This window comes from Gossypium hirsutum, chromosome D05 (genome assembly GCF_007990345.1).
Source record: "Gossypium hirsutum isolate 1008001.06 chromosome D05, Gossypium_hirsutum_v2.1, whole genome shotgun sequence".
Classification (NCBI taxonomy): domain Eukaryota; kingdom Viridiplantae; phylum Streptophyta; class Magnoliopsida; order Malvales; family Malvaceae; genus Gossypium; species Gossypium hirsutum.
In genome coordinates this window covers 14,670,584-14,698,541 of record NC_053441.1, presented here as the reverse complement: position 1 = coordinate 14,698,541, position 27,958 = coordinate 14,670,584, and the positions used below count along the sequence as shown (strand labels likewise).

The window sequence follows — 27,958 nt, the reverse complement described above, 5'->3', positions numbered from 1 at the left end:
AAATCCTCTGCAACAAAGCAGACAGCTTCCATAAATATTTAAGCTCTTTGAGGTAAATTTATCCTTTTGTGGGCAACCGGTTAAAATTTGCCACCTAAGCAATTATGGAATGATTGGGAATATTAAGCGGACGCCACTCCAATTTCACTTTCTCCTTTCTCTGCTCCCATATTTTAGAGACAGATACAACTCCAAGAACAACAGCAATATCTTTAAGCTTCACCTGTTTCCCTCCCAACTTTCCACATACGACTCTGCCAAAAACATAATTTCCTTTTTATATACATATGTTTCTTATATTTGAATTTTAGTTTTTTAAAAATATCAATTAAAAACACCTAGAGATTTCTTAAATTTACTTATGGAGTCAATGTATCAGATAATTACTTTTAAATAAAAATGAGGGTTCATTGGTGCAGGTAAAGGTTCATTAGAAGATTTCATGAGAAATGGATTTAGTAGTACAAAATCTTCTACTACAAAAGTAAAAGGAATTATAATTCTCCATATGATAATGAAATGAAACTCGGGGAAGCCTTCCATTGCCAGGCCATCAGCATTCCCAGAATCTTAAGACGCCAGCTCCTCCTAACACCAGCAACAAAAATCTTGGCCTCCTTGGAATTTGAAACACTTTTTCTTCTTCATCTTCCTCTTCCTTTCTCTTCTCATTCTTACATCAAAATACATCTCATTATTACAACCGCTAACGAACATATGGAATCACCAATGAATTGTAGTGCCTCAAATCCTATGTACACATGCACATCCCGTAAATAATTAAAGAAGAAAAAAAAAGAATCTTCCCTCGCAGATAGTTTGTAGCAATTGCTGTTGAAAAGATTCTGCTACTTTTAATATATAAGCAAATGAGTAAATGTTTAAAACAACTAACTATCCAACAGGGGAGTCAAACAGAAAGACCCATTATAAGAGATGTGAATATGAGAGGGTTGAAACCTGGCAGATAGTTTGGAGTGCCCCTGATTTGGTTTCACCAAACTTCATTAATCATATATTTGCATTGCGGATGAGATGAGATGAGAATAACCACATGGCTTCAAAACCTTTAAGGGCTTTTGGTATTTAATTGAAGATCATTGCTCCGTGATCAAGGACAAATTTTGGACAAGTAAGTGAGGCTAGCCTCAAGAAATGTGTTGAACCATGCAACATTATACAAGGATCTGTTAAGTCTTTCCAATAATGCACCGTCTCCCTCTCACTTGTTAGACCAGGTCAAGAATTGTCCCTTAGGTTCAATCTCCATAAGATTACAAAGCACTCCAACACTACTTAAACAATATATCACATTTCCTTTGATTGCGCCAATTTTAACAGAAATTTTTTCTATTATAGTGAGGACTTGATTAAAGTCCCACAAGCACCATTTTTCGTTCTTCGTTGTCTTACTGATGATATCAAATAATTGATTCCATACAATCTTGTTGCTATTATGATTCGGATCACCATAGCAACAAGTGTGGAAAAAACAGAAGTTTTGCACATCATTACACATAGCAAGATGGATTTTATTTTTGCCAATGGAAAGAGTATGAACAGAAAGTGAATGATCCCACAAAACAAAAATTCTCTCACTCTTCCCAACTCAAGAGACCCCCGCACAATCAACACAAAATCTTTTTCATAAGCCCATACAACTAATTCATCCACTGCCTTCTTCGTTTCATCGTAAAACTTTATATAGATTTATAAATTTGGATCCATATTTGCAGCCAGCCCATTATCAGTTAGGAGAAAGGTACCGTCCCAGGCCTTAGGCTAGAAACAAAACAAATCTGATATACATGCTGCCCTCTAGACTAGAGAATTGGCGGAATTACAGTGTGCAACACATGACAGAAGAAAACTTATGGCCCCTTGCCGGATATGGAGGTTGGTATCGATATTTGCTGGGTTTAACAAACAGACTAACCTGTTTTCTGGCCATCATAAATTGTTAATGTAAGTTGGCAGATGTATCTCATCGGTCAGTTTCTTATGTATCTTTTGATTGCAGTGTGGAGTCGGATTGATTTACCAAATAGTTCAGATTGGTTATGCTTGGCGAAGGCTGAATTAAGATACTTATCGTTAGAAGAATCATCTCTCAACCAAGTAAAACATGCTTAAATGTTAAACCATGGTTGCAGTTAGGATGAGCATTCTATCGAATCAAATCGAATCGAATTGAAAATTTTCGAGTTAATCGAGTTTTCAAATCTCATTTTATCATCCTAACTTTATTTGAAGTTTTCTCGAATCGAGTCGAGTGAGATAGAATTCGGATCGAATATATTTGTTCGAGTTAAATTTTAAAAGATAATTTTGGGTCCTTGTAACTACTGTCACCCATCGTAATAAAATTTGTCCACCTTAATCAAATTTTTTATTAACTTTCATCACCTCATAATTTATTTATTAATTTTTTATATACTGGTTAGCTTCTTTGCTTGCTTAGTTGTTTCAATTATCTTTAGATTCTTGTCACTATGTATTTTGGAATTAAAAATATATTAAATGTAAAAATATGATTTTTTTAATAAAATTTATTTTAAAAATAAAATGTGAAATTGATACCAATATAAAATTTTAACAAGAATTTTTTATGGCATAATTAATAATTCAATTTTAATATAAATATTTAATATGACTAAACAATTCAATAATATAAATAATATAAAATGTGAAATTTAATTTAATAATATAAATAGTATATATAAATAAAATTATTACTATTTATGTTTAGTGATTTTTTTTGGATAATTTTGATTTTTTATTTGAAAGTAAAGGGTGAGAAGTAAAAGTTTAGGTGGAAAATAAAAAATTTTGGGGAATAAAAGTTTGAGGGAAAATAAATAGGGGAGTAAAATTTTGGAGGGAAAATATTAAAAAAATTGGAGGGGGGAGGGTTTGGGGTAGATGAGAGGTGGGGTGGGAAGAGAATAAAAGTTTTAGGGGAAAAGTGGGAGAGAGTAAAAATTTTGTGGGAAAATAAAAGGTTTTGAGGGTTTTTGGGAGTAAAATTTTGAGAAAAAGTAAATGGGAGAGTAAAATTTTGGTGGAAAATGTATTTTGGGTAGATTGGGGGGTTGGGAGGGGAGGAGAGTAAAAGTTTTGGGGGGAAAGTGGGAAGGAGTAAAAGTTTTGAGGGAAAAGTAAAAAGGTTTGGGAGTTTGGGGTAAAAATGTAAAATATTATAGTTTGATATTCGAATTATTCGAATTATTCGAGTTATTCGAATTCGAAAACTCAACTCGATTCGAACTTGAAATTTGAAAAAAAATTTGAGTTGATTCGAATAACACAATTCGTTTAACTCGAAATTCGAATTTTTTTTTTATTTTTTCGAGTCGAATCGAGTTTTGCTCACCCCTAGTTGCAGTTCAACTACCCTACAACTAGAAGGCCTAAATTCATGAACCACTATTGTTCGCTGTATAAATGAACCCATTGGGTTATGATTCAACATTTCAAAATTGATTAACCAGGAATTCAATCATCATTAGGAGAACAAAGAGCAGGATCCATTGCTTTTGAGATGGATAAATGTCGGAATGCATATGTGGCACGTTGCTGTAACGTACGTACAGGGTTAGGTGTACGGGGGGCGGACAATCAACTTGTTTGTCTTCACCTATTAAACTAACGAGCGTAAGGAAACGCGAATTGATTATGTACCCATCACACACGTACCTTTAACTTGACCATTCTTTTCATTTTCCTTCCTTTTAGCCAGTGTTGTGCGGAAGAGTGTAAAAGAGTAAAATTATTATACTGAAAAATCACACTAAGTTCAATTCCCAGGAAAGAGAGGTGGATCACGAGTATCACTTAAGTACCAGGTCTTTCCTAGCCAGAATATCCCTCTATCGTAATTTAACTGCACAATAAATCACTACAATCACAGCTCATAAAATATGCAAAATAAACAATAAAGAACACAAGAATTTTAACGAGGTTTAGCAAATTTTGCCTACGTCCTCGAGCACTACCAAATATATTTCACTCTAAAATACAAGTGAAAAATTTACAAATAAAAAGAGAGAACAATGCCTTAAGGAGAGAATGGCAAATGTGGGGGATCCATAAAATGAGAAATGGTTAGGCCTATTTATAGTTGAGATTTAGGGATCAACTTAGCAAGTCACTATATAATTAGGGACCAAAAAATTGCAAATATATCATGCCAAATTTCAATCCCACTTTCAGTGCCTTAAATCTCTTATTTCCAGTGTCAACATTTTGATACACATATCTTTGACTTTTCTAAATATGGATGATTGCCAATAATTTCCACCTTGAAGATTTGATTAGGATAATCTTATCTTCACACAATTCTTTCTACCTTTGACAACAATACTTGATAGTGTCTTCTTCAACTGTTAAACTTGCAAGATATTGATCAAGTTCAAACAATGTTCGAACTTGGTTGTTGTTACCACCTTGGTCATCATATCTGTGGGATTATCTGCAGTCTTAATCTTCTGAAGATGAATTTTCCCTTCATCAATAATTTCTCGTACAAAATGGAATCGTACGTCGATATGCTTTGTACGTGCATGATAGACTTGATTCTTTGCTAAATGAATAGCACTTTGACTATCACAATACATGTTAGTATGCTCCTGAACCAATCCCAAGGTTTTAACCATACCTTGTAACCAAATAGCTTCCTTTACAGCCTCTGTTACAACCATGTATTCAGCTTCTATAGTTGACAACGCAACTATTGACTGCAGTGTAGACTTCCACCTTATTGGTCCTCCAGCAAGTGTAAACACATAACTAGTGGCACTACCAAATATATTTCACTCTAAAATACAAGTGAAAAATTTACAAATAAAGAGAGAGAACAATGCCTTAAGGAGAGAATGACAAATGTGGGGGGATCCATAAAATGAGAAATGGTTAGGCCTATTTATAGTTGAGATTCAGGGATCAAATTGCAAAGTCACTATACAATTAGGGATAAAAAAATTGTAAATATCTCATGCCAAATTTCAATCCCACTTTCAGTGCCTTAAATCTCTTATTTCCAATGCCAACATTTTGATACCCATATTTTTTACTTTTCTAAATATGGATGATTGCCAATAGCCAGCCACGTCAGGTTGAATTCAGTAAACATCAGCGCTGACGCAGCAACGAATCCGATTTAGATTAGTAATTTTACCCATTAATTTCAAATATGATATTAATAAATTTTATTGGACTTCAAACGTAGATCACCCATTCTCATTATGCATTAGATTCGCTAATATTTTACATGATAATAATTTAATCAACTTATGAAATATATAAATTTTTATTACTATAAGTTAGTTGGATCAGCTTGTAAATTCAACAACAATTTTAAATATTTACGTACTAAACTCGAAAATGACATAAAATTATAAACATTTTAATTAAAATTATTTAATGCAATTTGAAAGTTGGACAGGAAAAACGAAAATCATATAAAAGACGAATAAGTACACCAAACTTCCTTTAAAATATATTGTTTGGTTGTATTTGTTGTTACGTACGTGAAGAAAACCCTTAAATTCCCATTCGACGAGAAACTTTTGGTAAAGGAAAGGAGCCGAAATGCAATGAACACGTTGGTTGAAAATATAAACTAGTGGTGAAATGTCACATCTTATTGGAAAAATACTTGTTCAAGTGGCTTAACCCTCCACTGTCTCCATATGTATAGTCAAGAATTACATTACAAAATTTGGTTGTTCGTAATCAAAATTAGGTCATTCTTCACGACTTGTCTTTTTCAATATTAAACTTTTTTTTTGGACCGATACGAATAAATATTTGCCCCAATATGTGACAGATTAATAATATCTCCTTTTTCCTAAGAAAAAATAATGTTCTTTTTTTTTAGTATAAAGAACAACTAGATCCCTGCCTTGTGGCCTTCAAATTTAAGGGAAATATCGTATAATAATTAACATAATCTAGAAAGTTATATACATGTAGCAAGTTGGCCTCTTTCCACCGTGCAAATGGTTAGGCAGAAATATATATTATATTGAAAACCTTGGTTTTAAATTAATTAGTAATTAGGAAATGACTGCATATATAATAAGATATAAGCATTGAGAGGGACCAACGAGACTGAAATGAATAATACCACAGATGTATTGGGAGTGTGGTTGGATTGCATGGTGCAAGAGAAAGTGAGATAGTTATAGAGCTACCACTCAATGGCCTGTAACAAGCCAGGAAACCCTAATACCTAAAATATCTCACTTGTGGGCTGCAACTCAACTTCTCTGATATTATTTTTAAAGCTTTTTTTCATAACGGGAATGGTATAGGCCACATATATTATTGTTCACTCACTGTCACTGGTCCTAACGCACTGCTCATCAAAACCAAATTATATTCCTCCATATATGCCAAAAGATGAAGAGAATATTACATTAATAAACTAATTAAGAGGTGAAACTGTTAACCCCCCCCCCAAAAAAAAGAATAGGTAAAACGAATCAAGAGGCGGCCACAACGGTTTATGCCTATGAAATTATAAGGTGAACGTAATACTGAAAAGCAAATGGTGATCCAACCAAGGTCCAGGTTAGGGTTTTGGCTTTTGACCACAAATGTTGAAAACTTCTTCACAAAGATTTGCGTTAATTTTACCAAATCAGTTTCTATTTCCACAAACGCTTGGATTTGGCCCCACTTTCACCAAAACAATTATATTTTATTACCCGCTTGACACCGAATATTCCGGATACTTAACTTTCTATAAATTTCATCTCCATTGCAGAAATTTTCTGCTCACCAATTCAGCTGTGCTTAAAAATAAAAAAGTAATCACATCTCTCTTGAATCAGTCTTGTTTCTCCCTGTTCGTGTATGGCAGTGAGTTTATTGACACGTCAAGTATCCGACTTATGTCTTGGAAAGCCTGCACTGAAATCCCTCTCCATTTCCTCCACCATCGGAGATGCCTTGTTGGCTTTGAAGCGGTTGGGAGAAAATTTTATCAGTATTTGGAACTGCGATCACCATCATTATAACTTGTCAGCAGTCGACCGTGGTTTTAAAGAGTGTCAGTGTGTAAGTAAAGTTTGCATGGTGAACATCATTTGTTTCTTATGTAAGGAAGAACACCTGTCGAATCCAGCAACTGCTCTTCAAACTCCACTTTCTGTTCTGATTCCGAAATCCCCTTGCCTTGTCAGACATTTAGAACCTAACGCAAGGTTTAGTTTAATCGAATCATTCATATATTTTTTCAGTTTAATCTTAAGAGTAAAACCAAACCGTTGTGTATATGAATCTAATTGGGTTGTTGTATGATTTTTTCAGTTTGTTGGATGCTATAGATCTGATTCAGGAAGGAGCCCAAAATCTGGTGATTCCATTAGAAAGCAGCAGCAAAACTTCATCAAGAAAAAAGCTTGTGCAAGGAACTCTTTCTAATATTTCAACCCTTCATAACAACAACCGCCAATATTGTTGGCTAACTCAAGAAGATATAATCCGTTACCTTCTCAATTCCATCGGCCTTTTTTGCCCCACTGCTGCTAATCCCATCAATTCCCTCGACATCATCGACACTCGGAATAAGATGGCCCTTCATTACGATGACCCGGCCTCGTCAGCCTTACCTTTCATTTCCCGGTCCCTCGAGATTCAAGCTTCCGTTGCTATAGTTGACAGTGACGGAAAGTTGGTCGGTGAAATTTCGCCTTTCACGTTAAATTATTGCGATGAGGATGTAGCAGCTGCCATTGCTACCCTTTCGGCTGGTGATTTGTTGGCTTATGTAGACTGCGGGGGGCCACCGGAGGATTTAGTTCAGTTGGTGAAGAAAAGGTTGCAAGAGCGGAATTTAGAGCAAGCTTTGGAATTGGTAGAAGAATATTCGTCCGGAGCTTCGATTTCAACATCGTATTCGTCTTCTTCGTCGGACGATGAATTTGGAATGGGGAGGAGTGCGAGATGGATGGGGTACTCAGCGAGAGTGGTGAGGAGATCGGAAGCAATCGTGTGTTATCCATGGAGCTCGTTGGTGGCAGTGATGATTCAGGCGCTTTCGCGTCGAGTAAGTTATGTGTGGGTGGTCGACGACGACGGAACTTTAGCCGGCATAGTTAGCTTCGCCGGAATGATGAAAGTTTTCCGGGAACGTTCAAGGACTATGGGTGAGGGGTGTCTTAATTGAAGGATCAGGAACGTAACAAGGAAAAAGCTAAGAAATCCATAGTTCCCTTTTTTATGCGTTAAAAATCCATAATTAAAACTTATATATTTGGTATTCAATATATATTAGCAATTAATTCAGGGAAATCCAGATTTTAAAAGAAAACCAACCACAAAGTTGTCGGGCGGGTTGACGCAGGTATTTATGAATTTCAGAGAGGAAATAATGCTAGTAGACCTTTCTATTCATCTTCAATGGAATTTTCTACCAACTTCGTTTATTTTAATTTTATTTACTCTAAATAAAAAATTAATAATTATTTCTTTAAAATTTTCATTTTCTTTAAATAGATTGTTGAGGTGACATTGAAGGACTCACATGTGACATTTTTTAATTTTTGACAAAAATTTAGATGCCTCTTTATAATTACTCTATAACTTTTTCCTTTTCTCTTTCACGCTCGTCACTTTACAGGCTTATGCTTTGTTTTAGTGGAGTTAATGAGAATTTTCAGCTATGCTTCAATTTTTCTTTTGGTTTCAAGTACTGGTTGCACGTTTAACCCAAAGCATTGTTCAAGTCCCCGTACCTAATCCAATCATGAATTCGATGACGAATGTATGATTTTACATTAATTCAAGTTATTTTAACACAAATATATTTGATTCAAGCATAAGAACAATTCATATACATACATTTACACATTTATTGATTTCATTTATTGAATTACAGGGTTATAATAAGCTAATATCAGAGTTAGAACTCGAATTCAAACTCAAATATCAATATTCAAGTCTAGGTCTCGAGACAATAGCCTTCATGTCTCGATATAGCTCATAAATTATTTGGAGATTTTTAGCTTCAAAGTTAGCATGTCTCGAGACACTACATCTTGTGTCTCCAGGCAAGGTCCTTCATGTCCCGAGACCACCCTCTCATGTTTTCCTATTTTTTCTTTGATTTTCTAATGTCTCAAGATGTTTTGAGACCTAAAGCAGGTAAAATCTATTTAGCTTTGAGGTTCTTCTATCTCAAGACTTAGGAACAATTGTCTCGAGACCTCAGGCTCTTGAATGTAAAATTGAAATGAAATTTGTACTAATAGTGTCGGGACATGTTCCTTTTGTCTCGAGACTCAAGTGATCAAATGGTCAAAATCCTACACATTTAAATGTTATAAGCCTTGACCCAATGAACCTAAACATACCTAAAATGTACCACAAAATATATCCACCCAATTAATCTATCTAATTGTGTTCAAATATTTACAAATCATAATACATTCAAATCACATAATTAAGCTTAATTAACTAGTAATCAAAAGTTAAAATTCAACCAACATAACATTATAAGTCACTTCAAAAGTGTCAAAACTAACTTAGGGAACAAGTACACGAACCTAAGTATATGCCATATGACCTCAAAACATATAAATACATACTTGAGAGTTGGATGCTTAACCACGAAATTTCTTCAGCTTTTATCTATGACCTATGCACGAAAATAAATAAATTCGTACGTTGAGTAATGATTACTCCGTGGGGTTATATAACTTGAATCCAATTATAAACATAAAAAATTTTAAATAACTTAAGTAACATAAGTTAACCAATTAATCAGGTTAATATCAAACGTATATGTACCTGTAATGTTTTTAATCAATAACTTATTAAGCTATAATGTTAGTGGAAAGTGATGGCATACTTTCTACTTAAACATTAACATGAATCTAAAATGGTTTAATTCCTCCAAAAATCCTTGGCATATTTATACGTTAAGGCCTTTTTAATGACTTTTAATCAATCATATCTATTTTTTTTATTTTCTAATTTAATCCCTATACTATAATTAACAACCGCTCTAATTTAAGTTCACTTAATAATTTGACTCTATACTTCCATGCTCCATACGTAATCATCCAATTCTAATTTTTTTATTAACTTGATCCTAAAAGTAAAATTTTCTGACGCTGTTAACTCGGATTGTTGCATGGAAAACTAAAAAAAAAAAAAAACAACTAGCAAAATCCAAGTAGATAAAAAGACCAAGAAACTAACAACCCAGTACCTGAAATCGAAAGAATAATTGAAGCAATAGCTGAAAATTCTCATTAACTCCATGAAAACAGAGTAGAAACTAGTAAGGTGATAAGTGTGAAAGAGAAGGGGTAAAACTTTTGGATTAATTGTAAAGAGGTCCCTAACAATTTTAGGAACATAATCATTTGCCCTGAATGGAGGCCAATATTAGCTGTTGTTGGTGTTCTGATAAGTAAAACATAGAAATATATCAATATATGGTTGCCTTCTTATTCAATATATTATATACACTTAATTTTTTTTCCAGATTTATGTTAGATCTTTGTTGATTGGAATGGGAGCAGGTCGTTGGGTGAGAATGTTTGAGGTGAGGATTGAAGTGATTGTTTTATTGAAAATAACACGACTTTGGTTGGTTTTCAGTTTATTGAGACTAAAGTGATTATTTTAGGTCGTTGGTGAAGCCTGTATATCTCTGAATTTTTATTGATGGGTTATTACCTTATATACTGATATATAAAAAGTTTAAAAGATAAATTTATTGACGGAATCCTTCTGTTAATGACCGTCAGACGGTGACGAAGTCGTTGGTAAAAGGTTTATTAAAAATGTTTGAATAGGAAGTAGCGGACAAAACTTTTATTAACGGTCTAACCGTCTGTATATTGACGGAAGTTTACCGTCAATAAAGATTTATAATGACATGCTCCTATAAAAATGGACTATGCTTCGTCGGGTTATCTCATTTCACCGTCGATATAGGTCTTTTGAGTCTATACCGGCTGTTTATATACTTATAGTGGCGGAATTTCGCAACTTCATACTTTTACAGACGGATGTAAGCCATGTAGAACAGTGTTTAATCGAATGGCTTAAAGTCAAAACCAACGGGGATTAATCACTTCAATCATCATCGCAGTAAAACTGGCGTTCAAACAAAACTTGAAGTCTATGATCCCCACTTTAACAGCTATACCGCTTTACCAAAAATATTCTAGGTTTGAAATTGATGGGAGTGGTGGGAGATAAAAGGAATTAAAAAGGGAGAAAAGAATTTCTGAAAAAGCGGAATTCCTTTTGTAGTCTTTTTTAGGGGTTGTAATGTAGCTATCACTTCTGTATTCCTACTTTGAAGCAGAAAAGAAGAATCTAATATCAAGCCATTGATTATTACAAACGTAATAATGGGTGGAGAAGGTGATGGTTGAGTGGGAAGGGGGCCGCGGCAGAGAAGCAGAACCACAACGTGAGATATCTGAGGAATTCTCAGTTTCTGCTATGCCTTACTTCGTCTTCTTTAAGGTAATCTTCTTTCTTTTTTTTTCTCAGCCTACATGAATATATTAATAATAGAAAGACTTGTTAAACACCGACATCATTCCTAAACAAAAATATTACAAAACAACCATCACCAGTGCAAACTGCTAATAGATAAAAAGAAAATACCTCACCATCAAACTTTAAATAATCCTGATTTTCTCACCCTTTCTATTGCCAAAGCTGTAACCATATCGTTACCTTACCTATAAACTAATTTGAAGTGAACACTAACAACATCAATACCTATAAAAAGATTTCACAACGACCACGGCTTAACGTTCTTATTTGACAATCATTCCAAAACAACACATGAACTAAATTCAATCATAGGAGGGACTTTCACATGTCATCCCATGCCAATATACATTTTCAAGGCAGATTTAATAGCCCATGCCTCTGTTGTTTCAGACCTAATTGCATCAATTGGCCTAGAAAATAATGAACGGGGCACACCTTCCCCATCTCTCAACACCTTACCGCATCCAGCTTCGTCCTCCTTAGCTACACTTGACACCCAGCTTCGTCCTCCTTAGCCACACTTGACACGTTGAACTTCGCCCACCCGAGTAAAGGTGGAGCCCAATGACATATGATCAGAAACTGATCTATTTAATCCTTGTTGAGAGAAATCGTTGAAATAAATCAGCCATTGTTCTTCGAATAAAAATCTATCCAATCTGCTCCTCTTATTATTAGGTCTGTACCAAGTAAACTTTTTCCCCGTAAGAGGTAAATCCACCGGTTTGCAATTGTCGGTGAAGCTATTGAATTCCCTTGACCCATTCACCAAACCCACACAACTGCTCCTATCACTCCTATTTTTCATCGTGTTGAAATCGCCACCAATGATCCATGGGCAAGCAAACGAGTTCTTTATAGCTAAAAGATCCATCCCTAATATCTTTTGATCCGAAATCGCAGGTAACCTTCTATTTAGTATTTCTTTATACACACATATATATTGTCCTCTAAATGGATAAATGGCAGGACTGAATTTGGTTTAAACAATGTAAAAAAGGGTATCTGATTTAACTATGAACTTAATATTGTTCTTAACAAGTTCTTTTTTTTGTATGATATTTTGCATTACGTAGGCTGTGGATTTATATTATAGACATTGTTGCTCTCTTTTATGGTTGTGTTATCTATAATAGTGCGAGCCCTAACTCAGCTGTCACTTGGCTCCCACTGTTTTTATGCGCGCATATTGGTCATGAATATACCCTGAATTAGTATGTGTAACAAGAGGCTAAAAATTTGTGAAATATTGCAAATTGTTCTTTCGGATTAGTCTAGTTACCCCCAATAGTATATTAACAACAAACTTATTTGGTGGATCAGACATTGTCTTAGAGATGCAGAAAAGTGGGGAACTTAAGGTTAGCTAAGAAAGGGAGACTCTGGAGGATCGTCTGAGAAGTTTGATTTGATCGTCATCTGTGATGCTCTTCATGAAGGGTAACCCAGATGCTCCACGATGTGGTTTCAGCTCCAAAGTTGTCAACGACCTAAGGGAGGCAGGTGTGAGTTTTGGATGGTTGGATATTTTAACTGATGATGAAGTCAGTCAGGGCTTGGAAGTCATCTCAAACTGGCTGACCATTCCTCAACCTTATTACAAAGGCGAGCTTGTTGGAGGTTGTGATATTATATTGGAGCTAAAAACAATGATGAGCCGAATGCCAGAGTGTCTCAGTAGGGTGGTTCAATCTGTTTAAGATAAATATGGCTTCAATTAAGACTCCAGCCTTCCAAGTTAAATATGTGGCAATTGACATCACTTTAGAAAGTTGTTTTTCCCAAGTTTGGATTTTTCTTCGAACTCCCAATACCTGTGTTTTTTAGGGATGATCAAGCAGTACTCCCTGTAACGGCACTACGTGCATCATTTTGAGTCGACTTTCCTGGAATGCTTGCTTCAAAATTCTAGTGTGCGTAGTAGGAAGGCGGTAAGATCTGTCAATATTTAAAAAATACTATTTAAGTAATTGCCTTTAATTAACTAGTAATCCGGCGACGGAAAATGTTTAGTCAATTCATTTTTGGCTACAATTTAATTTTAGTTAGTATATAAAAGGTTTCAACTTGTTGCTGTGGTGTAGTGGTTATCACGTCAGTCTTACACACTGAAGGTCCCCAGTTCGATCCTGGGCAGCAACAATAATGTTCTTTTTCTTCTTACTGAATTTTCCTAATATGAGTTTTAATGCTATTGATTGCGTGCGCTTAGAATTTGTGGATTGGTAAAGATTTTCATTCAGTTAGTGACTATGCACCCTTAAAGCTAATTGCCCATCTCAAAGCACGACACAGCAACAATGAAGTTCAATTATCCATTCCCAAAAATCCCATTTTCTTTGGAATTTATTATATGAAAAAGAGAGCCTTAAAAAATGTACAAATCTATCCAATTCTCATATTTGCTTGTATCTTTTTTCTCCTCTGTCAACCTTCTCTTTTCTAAACGTGAATGGCCTGTACTACAGAGAGAGGAAATTTTATATTACAAAAAAAAAGAAGGATATTTTTAGATAAAATCAACTCTGTTTTTTTTTTTTTTTAATTTAAAAGCTTTAATATCTACGTATTAAAAAATGTGCCACATTACTACTATTATTTATGAAATGTAAAACTTGGTAAACAAAATTGGGAGCCTTTGTAATCCAGAAAAGGGTGTTGTCAGCTGACAGCCAACCCACCACTTGAGTTTGCCTTCTTATCTTTGGATCTATCCCCTTTCAATAACCCATTCTTCTTTTTCTTTTCGGAATCTCAAACATGCTTAGCTATTTCAATATTTTAAACTAATTACATTCAAGAATGAAATATATTTTTATATATATATATATGTAAGGGAAGATTAATTGCATGAATATAATATTATGTATATTAAAAATTGGTATAAAAACAAATTGATGCTTCAATTATAATGAATTGTTTTTCATGCATGATATTCTAAATTTTTATCGATTTATTATATAAAAAAATATCTTCAAAAAAAGATTTTAATAATTTCATAATTAAATTTATATTTAATATTAATTCAATAAAACATTTAAAATAGATGTAAAAAAATAAATAAAATCAAAGTGGCACGTGAAAATACATCATAATGCATTGACTACCTTAACTTGAAATGTGAAATCGTGAATGGATCAGCATCTATTAAAGTGAAAGTGCGAATGTGCGACAGTAAGCAGCAATCACTTTGGGAAAAAGGCTTTTCGATCTAACTTTCTTTTCTTGTGAAAATTACATTTATTTTTTCATAAAAATAAGATGTTATAATTAAGTATATTTTATATCGGATTATGAAGATTAATTTTTTCGGAGATTTATAACCGTTAGAGATCGCATTAAAAGATAGTATTTGAAAAAAATTAAAGAAAAATATAAACATGATATACGAATAAATACAAAAATTTCAATAAAAGTATATTTTAAATTACTGATTACTTTTGTCCCATTAAAGTTTGATTAAAAAATGTTTATGTATTTTTTTTCTAAAGCTAGACTTTGATTGGAGAATAAGCAAAAAAAGAAAGAAAGTTGATTTAGATTTTATTTTAGAAGTACTACTTATGCTTTTGATTTTATCACAACTTTGATGTCAAACAAATTTATGAAATTTAAGGTAAAATACTCAAACATTTTATACTTGAGCTTGTAAAACGTGTTGTATTAAGAAGGTTAAATTATCTCGTATATAATCTGTCACATGTATCCTAAAAAAATTTAATTTTCACATCAAAACTAAACCAAGGATTAAATTTAAAACATTAATTTTATATAAAAATTACTACTTTATAATTAATACATTTTTATTTAAATTTAAGATCAAAATATTTATCTCTTCAAGTGTGAGATGCACTCACCATTTATGGTTTCAAGAATATTTGTTTACCTCTTAAAAGTGGAATTTTATTTATATATTAAAGTACTATAGAATTAAGCATATTTAATTTCTTTTTATTAAAAATATATTTGTTATCAACAAAATTTAAATATTTTATATTTATATTTAATCAAGCCATATATTAACCTTACCATGAATTCATCAAAAAAATTAATTAATTAGCCTCACTAAAAAGGTTATAGTGAAAAAAGTTGATTAAAATATAAAAATAAAATAACGTAATATTATAATTAAATAATTAAATATTTAGCATGTATTTGAATAATAAATTATTAAATAAGAAACAAAAGTTATAAAAACGACAAAAATAAAATATAATTATCATTGCTAATCGAATTAGTGTTGTAGTTACCCATAGGTGTTCTAAATGTTGTAGGTCACAAGTCAAATCATACAAAGAGTAAATGTTGAGATTTTCTTGAGAGTAACCACGTGCATTCGCATGATTCGCTTTATCAGGTTAAGATTTTGGAAACTTTAATATCTCAAATTTGAGTCTCACTTTGTGTAAACATATGTGAGTTCTTAGACTATATTAATTATCATGGCTTATGTGCCCCACTATACGTGGATTTCGTATAGATATGAGTTTGAATATACTCTGATTATCAATCTATAATGGTTAATTCTGGTTATAGTTATATTAATTGAATAATGCATTAGGCTTAGCGCATGATGATACAATTTTATAATTTAATTTAACTATGGTTAACTAATTATATATTATTTTTAATTAAAAGTTATTAAATATAAATATAAAAAATAAATTTAAAATAGAATAATAATTAACAAAATGTAGCGCTGCCTTTTTTATTTAAAATTGAATTGATAAAAACATAAGGATGAGTGAAATCTAAATTTTATTACATCCACAAAAAGCTCTATAAAGTTGAAATTACAAGTTAGAACCCAATCTTGAGCTGGTATTTTGGGGAGAGAATTAAGCCTAAAGTAGTGGATAAGATGGAAACCTCCCTAAAATATAATATTAATCTGTTGATTTTAGGGTAATTACTGCATTATTCTTATTATATCTCTCCTTTTTGAAGCTTTTGAATTTTATTTATTAAGTAAATTTAAATTTTAGAAATAATTATATATTTTATTTTCATTTAAATGTAAATAACATCGTCTACAACTTCTTTTACCAAATTACGTTGCTCAGCTAACTTTCTTTTTGAACTGCCATAATTATTCTAAATTACTTTTTCTTTTCTTTCTCTTCTATCTGTAACTAAGACCTCACCATTTTCCCACTGACACTTACTTTCTCGCGGGATAATTAATAGTTAACTTGAATTTCTAAAATTGGGGCTTCTCGGGTTTCTGAAATTCGCCATCCTCTTCTGTAAGTTAACGTGAATGTTACACCTTTTCCGGCATAGGTTTTTTGTTCTATATGGGTACTAATTGAAGCGTTTTGTTTGTGCAAGAAAACTAGAATTTGGTTGGGAACATTTGAAACGACAAAAGACGCGGGTTGTGCCTATGATGAAGCTGCACTAGCATATTTCGACAAAAATGATGTACCAGTGTGAGTGAGAAAGAAAGAGAAGAGAAAAGAAGAAGAGAGAGGATAAAAAATATTAAAATCTCAAAGATTGAGGTATGGAAGAAAAGTAACATTTAATTTTTTTAATTAAAATATTATATTGTTTGTATACTCATAAGACATTATCAAATAAACATTATATTGAAGAATTAAATTATTATTATTTTTAATAAAAATTATATTTAACTTTCCAAATCAAAATAGTAGAAGCAAATGTGAAATCAAAATTAAAGTAAAAGTAGTGTTTATTGTTTTAAATTATTGTTGCCGTCGGTTAAAGAATTAAGAAAGTGGTAGTGGGGTTTAAAAGCTTCACAATCTACTTTATTTATATAATGAGAAATTTAGTTTTTAAAACAAAGGGTATTTCTTAAGTAATTTTAGATTGCGAGCCTAATCTTAACCCTATATATGGCTGCTTTTAACAAATATATTTTTTAATACAACACGACATAAAAATATATAAAAATAATGTCAAACGTAAATCGAGTTGGAGGAAATAGTAGTAACTTTTGGATCTCCTTCTCTATTGCAGTACAGTTACACTATAAATGTCTTCCAAGAATGGTTTATGGAGGTTATGAATGGCAGATCAATTTCGGATAAAATCTAATATGTGTATATATGATGTCTCATTCTCACCTACCTACAAGGCTATATAGCATAGGTTTTACATCCTGGTTATGGTTTTTTTTTTACAAGAATACAGAGAAAAACTCAAAATACGATAAGGCACAAAAGGAAACAACAAAATAGGAAAATGGAGATTCTATTTAGTGACCTGTCAGCCTGCATCTCATGCCTTCTCAACCTGGGGCTACTACTTCCCGTCAGGTAATACGAGTTTGGGTAAGTGTATAAGCTTTCTGAATTCCCGAATACCCTTGCATATACCATTTCCCCAAACATCCCCACTACCGGATGATGGAATCCGGTCACCGCGGTGCCTCCCAGGTTAAGCAATGGTGGTACCGATGAACCCTCTTCGTTGTGAGCATGGCGGTTGTAGCTTTCGTTCTGGTAAGGATTTCGATAATGAAGTTGCTGACTGCTGGGGGATGTAGTTGATAAAAGAGCTTTGTTGCCACAAGCTGGAGGTCTAGGGGGAATCACCATGCCTCTATAAAGTGTCTGCTTGCCTTGGAGCTCAGATTCGGATTGGCCTCGACCGTAAAGGGGAACCATGGTGGTGTGGGATATATCAGCTTTGCAAACTGGGCACTGTGGGTGCTCATCTGGGGCAAGTGAGGCACTCTGCACGTGCAGCCACTTATAGATGCAGGGCCAGCAGTAGAGGTGCCCGCAGAGAGTGACGATTGGTTCATGCGCAAAGTCCAAACAGATATTGCAGTCGAAGCTACCATTGAAGTTCTCGGATGTTGAATCACTGGGGATCGTCTTCCATTCCTGAGCATAATATTGCTCAAAGGCCATGGATCTGCTCTGACTGCAACACTATTGATCTCTGTGATGACAAAATTGAAACTGGATCAGCAATCAGATATCAATTAAATGAGCAACAAATCTAGCAAATAGACCACTGAGAAAGAAGGAAACAAACTCAAAACAGAACAATGACCATAAAGAATTATATATGGCGCACTGCTATAAGAGATTAACAAGCAACTTTATACACAGAAGACATATGAAGGACCAAAATAAGGAGGACAAAATAGATGAAGTCCCACTGCAAAGTTTTGATTCTCATTTTCTAACCAAAAGGGCCCAAAGTTTTTGCACCCAATGACAGCACCCACATTACACAAGGGGTTTCTTTTATGTGTATCGATTTACCATATGATGATATTTAATACATTGAAAATAGCATAAAAATACAAAAAGAAATATTTTTTTAGGGAAACAGTAAGTAACTGTTCCCTAAATTTGGCATTAGTTAGCGGCATCTTTCCGCCGACTCGACTTCAATAAGGCAAAAACTAGTTGACTGACATGGGGTTTCCGTTTCAAATTAATTGCAATAACACCCCAGTTAAACCTAATCCGCAAAGTTAATTACCCTTTTGTCCCCAAAGCTCATTGGTAACGGTGAAAAAAAAAGTTACTATTTTTAACAGCACATCATCGTCCTACTCTATTCTAACTTTGGTAGGTTAAAGTTCGAGGAAAACCATAGAAACTTTGGAAAACAAATTAAATTATGAACTTTTTTCAACTCAAAGCTTCCAAGCAGGCACCGCCGACGGACCCCTCCGTCGTCGATGGCGGATGGCCGCCCAAAGAAGATCCTTTTCTCTCTTTAACTCTAGAAGCAAGTCCATAGACAAACTGTAAAGTAAACCAATTTGGAAGAACAAAATTCCCTTGAACCAAAATTAAATAGGAAGTTTTGAAAGCTATTAACATTGGGTTTCTAATCTCCTATTTGTGCAGAATTATGATAATCAAAGGCGCAAATCATAAAATAGGGTTGTGTGAATAAATTGGTCTACTTCAAATGCCTCCAATAGAAAAATGAAAGCCCAAATCACTATCTTCGACCGAAAAAAAATTGTCCATCGATTCTTTCGTATTTCTAACTTGTTTCCCGATCAAAATTTAAAAGAAACTTTCTTAAAAAAAAGCAAGAGCTAACTTTTTCCCTACATTTCAATTCTAAATCTCCAAAGATGAAAAACCCAAAGCTTTATACAATCAATTAAACGGTGCGAATACTAAGATCTTAAGATTAACCAAAGCGTGTAAATAAAATAAAGAACAAAACACAGGCTAAACAACCCCAAAGAAAACAATGACGTACCTAAAGAAAGAGCCGAAAATCCAACAAATTCCTAAGTTTATAAGAAGGGTATGGATAAAAAGAGTCCACTGAGCTTCAATTCAATGGCTGTTTTACCCAAAAAGAAGAAGAAGAAGAAGAGAAATAGACGATGATGAAGGAGAAAGACCTGAGGGGATCTGATAATGGAGTGGGAGAGCGCGTCTATCGATGAGGCCGCTTTTATAGAGGAATCCCACATTTTTTTTAACGTTTCTACTTTTCCTTTTTTTAATTTTCTTAAAAAAAGAAAACCTTCAGTTTGGTCTCGTATAAGTCCTTACGCACCGATGATATGAGAAAGACAAAATCTGGTACGCCTGTCTGGGCCTCAAGAAGTGAAGCCATCCTATGAGAGTTCGATACGTGGATTACCTTTTACAAACTCTTTCACTGTTGTTCTAGATGCGCAACTTATCATATACAAACTTTATCAATTTTTTTTATTTTAATAATTCATCATAAATATCTCAAAAATTATTTAGGATAGCAATCCACCTCTTTTGGAGTGTCTATAGAGGTGCTCATGGGCTGGGCTGGGCTGGGCCGGGCCAGGTCTGGAAAAAGTTTTGGCCCGGTCCAAAATATGGGCCTAGAATTTGTCTAATCCCGGCCCGGGAAACATTCATAAGCCCGGGTCCGGCCCAGCTCGGCCCGGCCCGTTTTTCAAATAAATACCAAAAAATTTATTTTAAAAATTAAAACAAAAATAAAAAATTTATTTTAAAAATATTTTAAAATTAAAAAAAATTAAAAGTATTTTAAAAATATTTTAAAATTAAAAAAATTTAAAAAAAGTATTTTAAAATTTAAAAAATAAATAAAAAATAAAAAAAATTATTGTATTCGGGCCGGGCCCGGGCCAAAAAAGTGATGCCCGAGGCCTGGCCTATTTTTTAAATCGGGCCTCGTTTTTTTGCCCAAGCCCATATTTCGAGCCTATATTTTTACCCAAACCCTCCCATATTTCGGGCGGCCCGGCCCGGCTCATGAGCACCTCTAAATGTCTATAACAATATTATTTTTTATATAATTTAAAATTATGCGACAATAAAACCGCTGCTAATTCCCGGGGATGAAATGAATTTAGAAATACAAATTATTATTAAATAGACGGTTAAAATAACGAATTAAATTATCATAACACAAATGAATTAAAAATGATACAATTCAAATTAGAATTAATCATCCGTGACTAAAACTCTCATACATGATGGGATTTAGGGACCTACGCATATAATTGTGTATGGTATGTCTCAAACTTAGGTACTCAAGAATCATATAAATGAGAAGTTAAATCTATATAGATCCATTTTTTTCGTAATTAAGGCATCCATTGCCGGAAGCAATGACTGGTCCCCTCGATACGAGTGTTGTTCAAAGAGATAAAAGGCTAGTCATGGAATGTGTTCCATTGAACCTCCCAATTATATGATGGAAAGATGAGGTAAACAATTAACATACCACGTCTCATTATTTATATATATATAATTTTAAAAAATACCCGTGATATCAACTCAATTAAAGATAATGTAATAAAATTAAGGTATTTAGAATTACATTTAAAAAGAAGTATCTTTTTTAAACTTCAATCATATTGCTCAGAAGTCAGAAGCAGTGGCAGTTCTAGAAGAAAGGTGACCTTAAAAATAAAACCGAAAAAAAAGGTTAGAAAAAATATAGAAGATCCAAATTCCGGAGTTAATCACCTGTTTTCAACTGAAAACATGATAAGCTAAGTCTAGGTATTGATCATTGTTGATGCTTGGATACATGAACTTTATCCCATCTAGAAGACAGCATAAGGTGCTAAGGTGGGGGCCATGTCCAAAAGCTATACCTAATCGTATCATGTGCCGATTTGTCTGTTTCTCAAAGTTTAGAACCATGCCCCATTTTCCTTCCCTTTTCTTTTTCTTGATTAAAATATTTTATTAACCTTTGATCATTGAACTAGTTTTCTGGTAATAAAACAATACATGTATTTTATGATTAAATTTTAATTCGAGACGCAGGAGAAATTATAAATATTTTTAAATATTATGTTACCAATTGTAGTTGATTTGAGTCTCCCAGACTCGAGCGTTGACATCACTGATGTGCAAGTAGAGGAGCATAAGAAGACCTGGGTTTTTGGTAACAGTGTCAAGAAAGCAACAAGTAAATAGGGCCCTTCCATTCTAAGTAATATGTAGACATTTGAGGATGTGATAGCGTCCAGAAAACGAAAAACTAGCAACTCTTCCATTTCATGTTGTGGCTGTTACGACTTAATTAAGACGTAAAAGTCATCGTCGGTTTGTACGTATTTACAATTTTTTAAAATTTGTGTGGTCCTATAAGCTATAGAAATAGAAACAGGAGCAGGGGGCGACTATTTTGTAGCACCAAATCACACTATGGAGTGAATAATGGGGTGTTTTTGGTCAAGATAATTGTTATATCATCTCCGCAACATCTCTATATGTCCTTCATGAAGATTACATTGTCATGACCCATCTCCATTTGAGATACGATGAAATAATCCTTAATTATCAAATCACCTTACATTGACACACCATTTATTTACACGTACGTTGCATCTCTTGTGTTTCATCACTTGAACAATGCACAAAAATGACTCTATTTCTCTCACAATCAATCTTCATCTCCAGTCTCTACCATAATTTCTATGAAATCTTCTTCCTCAATCTCCTCGCGATGTTTCAAAAATGAACCGTCTCTCACCTCCACAAGATTATTCTCTTGTTGATTCATTCTAACAACAAATCTCATACTTTTTATTGCTACATTTTAATTTTAGTTAATCTAGTTAAATCAACTTATCTTTTCTTTAAATCAGATTAACTAAATAAATTAGGTTGAGGTTGAGTTTTGTCTACATATATATATATATAATATATTTAAAATGCTAAAAAGTTATATATATTAAAAGTGAGTTAAGTACGCAGGCATGCTTGTAAAATTATATAACAGAGTCCATTTTTTTAGGGAACATACAAAATCAATTAACTGAAATGATTTAATAGAAAACCGTCAGGTTTATTGATCAAACAGTCCAACAACTTAAATTGCGGTCAAGGACTCTCAAAGTTCAATGAAGAAACAAGTTGTATTTAATTTTAACTTGGTCTTCATTTTAGTTTGGCAAAGTTCTAGAGTGTTGACTGAAGTAAAAGAAAATGGAGAATGTGAATACGTGCGGTTCAAACCAAATGAGAGATCGAAGACTCAAATGGTGGTGTCTCTGATATGAATTTGAGGCCACGTGCTCACAGTTAGGTCTAATCATACGACTAAAGAGGATAAGAAAATATATTGATTGATTGTCAGACCGCACGTGATCATGTATGAAATAAGGTGGAAGGTGTCCCCAGTGATGTCCTTCTAATTGTGGTGTGATTTACATGCATCCTTTTGATTCTGAGCTCCATCTGTCATCCACAAAGGCAGCATTCGAGAACTGAAAAACAAGATCAATTCATTCTATCTTTTGGTTCTCGTGGCGGTGATTGTTGCGATTTTATGGAGTAAGACTTGTCTTTCTCTTATCAAAGCTAGAAACATATTATCTTGTAATTGCCTAGGAATGCTCTGGTTTTTAACCTACCTGCCCACCTCTCTGCTGCACCTGAGTTTTATGCTTTGAAACATTAGCAACCGTCTCATTCATTGCCACCCGAACTTGGCTGGCTCAAGCTCAACTGCCATGGTACTTCTCTCGCTAACTCAGGACCCGCTGGTTCTGGTGCTTTACTTCGCCATCGTGAAGGGAACTGGATTGTTGGTTCTCATAAAACTCTTGGCCATACAACAAATATGGCTTGCTGAAATGTAGACTTTAAGCGATGGTCTTTTTACATGCTCCTCATAAGAATATCACCCATTTTGTTGTAGGATTAGACTCTGCTGTTGTCATTAGCCTGATTCTTGGTTTTACGTCCACTAACATTGTTCTTCATCCCTTAATTGATGACTGAAGTCCTTCATGTTTTTCGGAGAAGACTGGTTCAGATTAAAATATTCTCACGTCGATAATCAAGAACTGAAGAAGGTTCTATAAGATGGTAATCACCCTTATGCTATCGAATTGTCATATCACAAAGGACAAACTTTCATAACCGGTCTTACACCTATAAAGCACTCGAAACTATTACTTTGATAGTTCAAAGAATACATCAAAATATCGTGTCGGAAAAGGTCCCCAGGCTTCATATTGAAAGAGAAATTAGTGGGTAAGGGTCTCCTTCCAGGGTTAAACATTGAAACAGGTCGAAGACATTAAATTTTTTATTTGGACTAAATACATGCTTTAAAAGCTAAAGTTGCCAATTATTTTTGCACTTTGCAGTGTCAGAACTGCTTTGAAAGATGAGACTGCAAAGTTCCAAAAGGCAAAAGCTTTATCAGAAAGTGTCTGCAGGCCCTGAAAGGTAGTGTTTGATGAATGATTACAATATTCGTGTTTTAATTATTTTTTTACGTGATGTTCAAAATTAACAGGTCTATGACTAAATCATAAATATATATCTCTTAGACATTGTAGAGACACATTCAGGAGTTTGATTCTCTCTGCTATTAACATATTTAGAGCTCAACAGTTTCTTGCTTCAATTCTTGGCCTAAATTTTATCATCTACACTGACTAGCATCAACCATTTGCTCAAACTGTCAAAAATGATTTCTCTAATTATTATGAGTTTCAATGCATACATAAAAAATTACAAAAAAATATTACCAATCTAATAATATGATAAGGTGATGAATTGCATTGGTAAAACTACACACAAAGAGATTCAAGTTCAACCTTCATGGCAAGAACTCCAACTTCCATTTATGAATAACAAAAGATTACAAGTTCCATTTGGGCACTACCGGAACTAATTCCTGTACATCGTTAATGCATCTAAACATCAAGATGCCGAAGATAGTCAAGGATCAATGGATTAGAAAGTCATTGGAGCAGTTTAATGCACAGAGTTGGGAGGGGTTGGTTGCCCCTGTTGAACAGACCATGGAGGGCGCCTATTGTGTTCCTGCACATGAATCATTCATATAATGAATCTACAGCTCTCAACTTCTCATAATAAAGATGGCATTAACCAAACAATCTGATCTGAGCAAAACATGTTGATCCAAGCAAATCAATATAAAACTGCAAGTAAAAGAAGAAATCACATTTACCCCAATTTCTGTCACAGAAAGGCAAGATGAACATTTGACTGACGGAGACCCATAGGGGTACATCAGCAACAATGCACAACTGTCACACCTAACCAGTCCAACCTGATGAGCTGAAAGTGTAAGGGTAGACTAATCAAATGTTCTGAAAATACATTATATTTCTACCAATCAATCACAAAAGCAAAAAACCGACTAAAAACAAGACTGTTTGCTCTTTATCAAAGTGAGAACCAAGCTTTTAATAACTATGATTCGTGGTTACATCGACAACTGGAAGAAGAAAAATGTATGTTGTTTTCATACAATTATATGTATAGCTGTACTACGGCTTTGAGGAGAGAGCAATTATATGTTTGATATTAAACGTAAGAGAAGGAGAAAGAAACCTTCAAGTACAAAGTTGACTGTTTCGCAACATGAACATTTAGCTTGCCGAGTTCCTTCAGGATATGAAAGCAATTGACGACAAGAGCCACAAACCATTTGAGCCATTTGAGCCATCTCTGCATCCAAAATATCAAAAAGCAAACAAAGTAAGAAAGCCAATGAATTAAGACAACACTATGAGAAACATAATTATAGGCATAATTATAGGCTTCGTTACCCGGGCTCGGAGCAATTTGGGATGCAGTACTTGTGTCGACACGATCCGACACGGGATACGGGTCAGATCCGGAAAAAACCAGCGGAGGCGGTGGGCGAGAACTGAGATGAGAAGAGAATGAAGAAACCTGATTTGTAGATACGAGAAAGAGAAGAGGGGCGATGGTAAGCTTCGTTACCCTGACTCGGCAATTTGGGGTGCAGTACCTGTGTCAACACGATCCGACACGGAATACGGGTCAGATCAGGAAAAAAATCAGCGGACACGGCGGTGGGCGAGAACTGAGATGAGAAGAAAAAAAAATTGATTTGCAGAGACGAGGGAGAGAAGAGGGGAGATGGTAGGGGGAAGATGATGATAAAAGAAATACTATTCAAATAAATGAACAAAAACATTAGGGTTAATAAATCAGAAAATTATAAAAATATATATTTTTATTTAAAATAAATTATATTATTTAAGAGTATTAAATAAAAAATATGTTTTAATATTTGAACCCATCCCATACCAATTCATTACTAAAATTTTAAATGTCATTCAAATAAAGTTTTGTTTTTATTTTCTTACTGATATATCAAAAAAAATTGTTAAGAAAATAAAAATAATAATTAAACTGGTGCAATTAACAAAAAATTAATTAAGTTCCTCCATTAATAATTTTTATTATTGATTATAATAATGATTTAAAAAATATTGACCATATGGTAACTTCTAATTTAATTTAATATTTTCCAATAAAAATTATAAAAAAACCATAAAAGTTATAAAAATAAAAAGAAATTGTGAAAATTATAAAAATACCAATTTTATTTTTTTACCTAATTTTCTTTCACCATACTTTTTAGTTATAAATTTATTAAAAGAACACAGTCAATCCCGGGGCCCGGGGGTAAAAGACTAGTTTCTTGTGAACTTTTGTGGTGGACAATGACATAGCAGCAGCCATCAGCACCTACAAGCATCGGCTCGGCCCATGCCGTAGCTACCCTAGATAGAGTATTGGCCAGCGAAACATAAAAAAATTAGGCCAGCGCTAACAGAAGACTTGAAGGCCAAAAGCCCACTTGGACACAATATATTGGCAACTGCCGAACATCTTCCATCAAGGTAGTTGAACGAATTCAGCTATATCAACCGTTCTACTTTGAAGCTTTTTTTTCTTTTCATTATACAAACTACAATATAAACCAATAGTTTTGAGTTGAGAGCCTTCTCTCGTTGATTTCATCCCTGTCACTTACATCACAAAATGTTAAAATCACTTGCTTTGGCAGGTCACCAAATCATTATTCTTTTTTCATCTTCAAACACATGTTGAGGAGGAAACGAGCTATACTAACACAAATCTGGAACCTGCATCTATATATTGTTTCATCCTAACTTATCAGGTCGGGTCCAATTCAATGGTCTTCATTTAATCATTTTTAGAAAGAAAATCCATTTCCCTCCCATTATCATTTGAGTAATTGAAGAAAAGTGTCGTGATGGCCAAAACCAAGAGAATCATCATCACCATTCTCCTAAGGCTTCTAGCTTTTGGTGCGACTCTTTCTGCAACCGTAGTAATGGTTACGAGCCATGAGTCTGCCAAGGTTATGAACATAAAATTCTCAGCAAAGTTCAGCAACTCACCAACATTCAAGTAAGAATCTTTTACTTTTTTTTTGTTTTTTTTTCTCGAGATGGAACAATCATGATATATTTAGTTTCCTAATTATTATATTTTTTTGGCCGTGAAAATTGGGCATAGGTTTTATGTGACAGCGGAGGCAATTGCAACCGGGTACGGCCTTATAGTTCTCTTCCTGTCTTCAAGAAGGTCGGTTGATCGCCTGATTATGATTCTAGATGTGGTCATAGCGTTGATACTAACTTCGAGCATCTCAGCTGCTTTGGCAGTAGCTCAGATAGGCAAGAAAGGGGACAGTCATGCAGGTTGGCTGCCCGTTTGCAACCAAGTTCCAAAATTCTGCGACCATGTCACCGGCGCCCTTATAGCTGGTTTTGTTGCAGCGATAGCTTACTTGGTGCTCAATCTGTATTCTCTTCACGTTTTCCTCACTCCCCTTTTCCCAGTGTAACCTTAAACCAGAGAGATGCATGCTGATGCTGGTAAGGATTGGTTTAAGCTGCAGTCTTCTCTTGCGTACTTATAGCTATTTTTCTTCTATCAACTGTTTAGTAGTCCCATCTAGCTTTTGTAAAACGAACGTATTGGATCCCAGCCCACTTCTAAAATTTAGCTGGCTGGTCTCTCGGTATTTATTGGAGTAGAAGAAGTATATTTTTTATATATGTTATATATTGAAGTGGTGTTTGTATTTAAATTTATGTGAATTGGTTTGGTATTATTAAAGTAGTCCTTTTTCTTTTTATCCTTCTCTATTTTCTATGCCAAGTCAGGCCCACATATAG

At 34.0% G+C, this 27,958-nt stretch overlaps 4 protein-coding genes, 2 long non-coding RNA genes and 1 other non-coding gene across 10 annotated transcripts; 5 read left to right on the top strand and 2 right to left on the bottom strand.

The window, feature by feature from the left end:
* The first annotated feature begins 6,556 nt into the window (after positions 1 to 6,556).
* Positions 6,557 to 8,681, top strand: LOC107905777 (CBS domain-containing protein CBSX5). The gene is made up of 2 exons (XM_016832529.2): positions 6,557 to 7,208; positions 7,315 to 8,681. The coding sequence occupies exons 1-2, from the start codon at positions 6,859 to 6,861 to the stop codon at positions 8,171 to 8,173; spliced, it is 1,209 nt and encodes a 402-aa protein (XP_016688018.1). The 5' UTR covers positions 6,557 to 6,858; the 3' UTR covers positions 8,174 to 8,681.
* A 2,567-nt stretch (positions 8,682 to 11,248) lies between these two features.
* LOC121217760 (uncharacterized) lies at positions 11,249 to 13,421 on the top strand. Its single transcript, XR_005913935.1, has 2 exons — positions 11,249 to 11,493; positions 12,853 to 13,421. It is a non-coding gene; the product is annotated as an uncharacterized lncRNA (long non-coding RNA).
* Positions 13,422 to 13,598: 177 nt separating this feature from the next.
* On the top strand, positions 13,599 to 13,671 carry TRNAV-UAC (transfer RNA valine (anticodon UAC)). Its single transcript has one exon. It is a non-coding gene; the product is annotated as a tRNA-Val (tRNA).
* Positions 13,672 to 16,380: 2,709 nt separating this feature from the next.
* Positions 16,381 to 17,676, top strand: LOC121217759 (uncharacterized). Its single transcript, XR_005913934.1, has 2 exons — positions 16,381 to 16,775; positions 16,869 to 17,676. It is a non-coding gene; the product is annotated as an uncharacterized lncRNA (long non-coding RNA).
* On the bottom strand, positions 17,480 to 20,024 carry LOC107905778 (E3 ubiquitin-protein ligase RMA1H1). Of its 4 annotated transcripts, none has more exons than XM_016832531.2 (2): positions 19,886 to 20,024; positions 17,480 to 18,444 (listed from the first exon to the last, which is right to left on the bottom strand). In XM_016832531.2, the coding sequence occupies exon 2, from the start codon at positions 18,411 to 18,413 to the stop codon at positions 17,697 to 17,699; it is 717 nt and encodes a 238-aa protein (XP_016688020.1). In that variant the 5' UTR covers positions 18,414 to 18,444; positions 19,886 to 20,024; the 3' UTR covers positions 17,480 to 17,696. The 4 variants fall into 4 exon arrangements, with proteins under 4 accessions (XP_016688020.1, XP_016688019.1, XP_040949846.1 ...); XM_016832530.2 differs by having other exon boundaries at positions 19,738 to 20,014; XM_041093912.1 differs by lacking the exon at positions 19,886 to 20,024 and adding an exon at positions 18,559 to 19,715.
* Positions 20,025 to 24,426: 4,402 nt separating this feature from the next.
* LOC107905779 (protein LOL2) lies at positions 24,427 to 26,042 on the bottom strand. Its single transcript, XM_016832533.2, has 4 exons — positions 25,544 to 26,042; positions 25,326 to 25,442; positions 24,940 to 25,049; positions 24,427 to 24,791 (listed from the first exon to the last, which is right to left on the bottom strand). The coding sequence occupies exons 2-4, from the start codon at positions 25,438 to 25,440 to the stop codon at positions 24,723 to 24,725; spliced, it is 294 nt and encodes a 97-aa protein (XP_016688022.1). The 5' UTR covers positions 25,441 to 25,442; positions 25,544 to 26,042; the 3' UTR covers positions 24,427 to 24,722.
* A 654-nt stretch (positions 26,043 to 26,696) lies between these two features.
* On the top strand, positions 26,697 to 27,915 carry LOC107903188 (CASP-like protein 1C1). The gene is made up of 2 exons (XM_016829230.2): positions 26,697 to 27,185; positions 27,294 to 27,915. The coding sequence occupies exons 1-2, from the start codon at positions 27,028 to 27,030 to the stop codon at positions 27,622 to 27,624; spliced, it is 489 nt and encodes a 162-aa protein (XP_016684719.1). The 5' UTR covers positions 26,697 to 27,027; the 3' UTR covers positions 27,625 to 27,915.
* The last annotated feature ends 43 nt before the right edge of the window (positions 27,916 to 27,958 follow it).

Excerpts from the sequence above, each read along its gene's own strand:
- LOC107905777 (XM_016832529.2), top strand. The coding sequence starts at position 6,859 with ATGGCAGTGAGTTTATTGACACGTCAAGTATCCGACTTATGTCTTGGA. Across the intron at positions 7,209-7,314 it reads CATTTAGAACCTAACGCAAG|TTTGTTGGATGCTATAGATC; the intron begins GTTTAGTTTAAT and ends TGATTTTTTCAG.
- LOC107905778 (XM_016832531.2), bottom strand. The coding sequence starts at position 18,413 with ATGGCCTTTGAGCAATATTATGCTCAGGAATGGAAGACGATCCCCAGT.
- LOC107905779 (XM_016832533.2), bottom strand. The coding sequence starts at position 25,440 with ATGGCTCAAATGGCTCAAATGGTTTGTGGCTCTTGTCGTCAATTGCTT. Across the intron at positions 25,050-25,325 it reads AGTCAACTTTGTACTTGAAG|CTCATCAGGTTGGACTGGTT; the intron begins GTTTCTTTCTCC and ends TTACACTTTCAG. Across the intron at positions 24,792-24,939 it reads TTTCTGTGACAGAAATTGGG|GAACACAATAGGCGCCCTCC; the intron begins GTAAATGTGATT and ends ATTCATGTGCAG.
- LOC107903188 (XM_016829230.2), top strand. The coding sequence starts at position 27,028 with ATGGCCAAAACCAAGAGAATCATCATCACCATTCTCCTAAGGCTTCTA. Across the intron at positions 27,186-27,293 it reads AGCAACTCACCAACATTCAA|GTTTTATGTGACAGCGGAGG; the intron begins GTAAGAATCTTT and ends AATTGGGCATAG.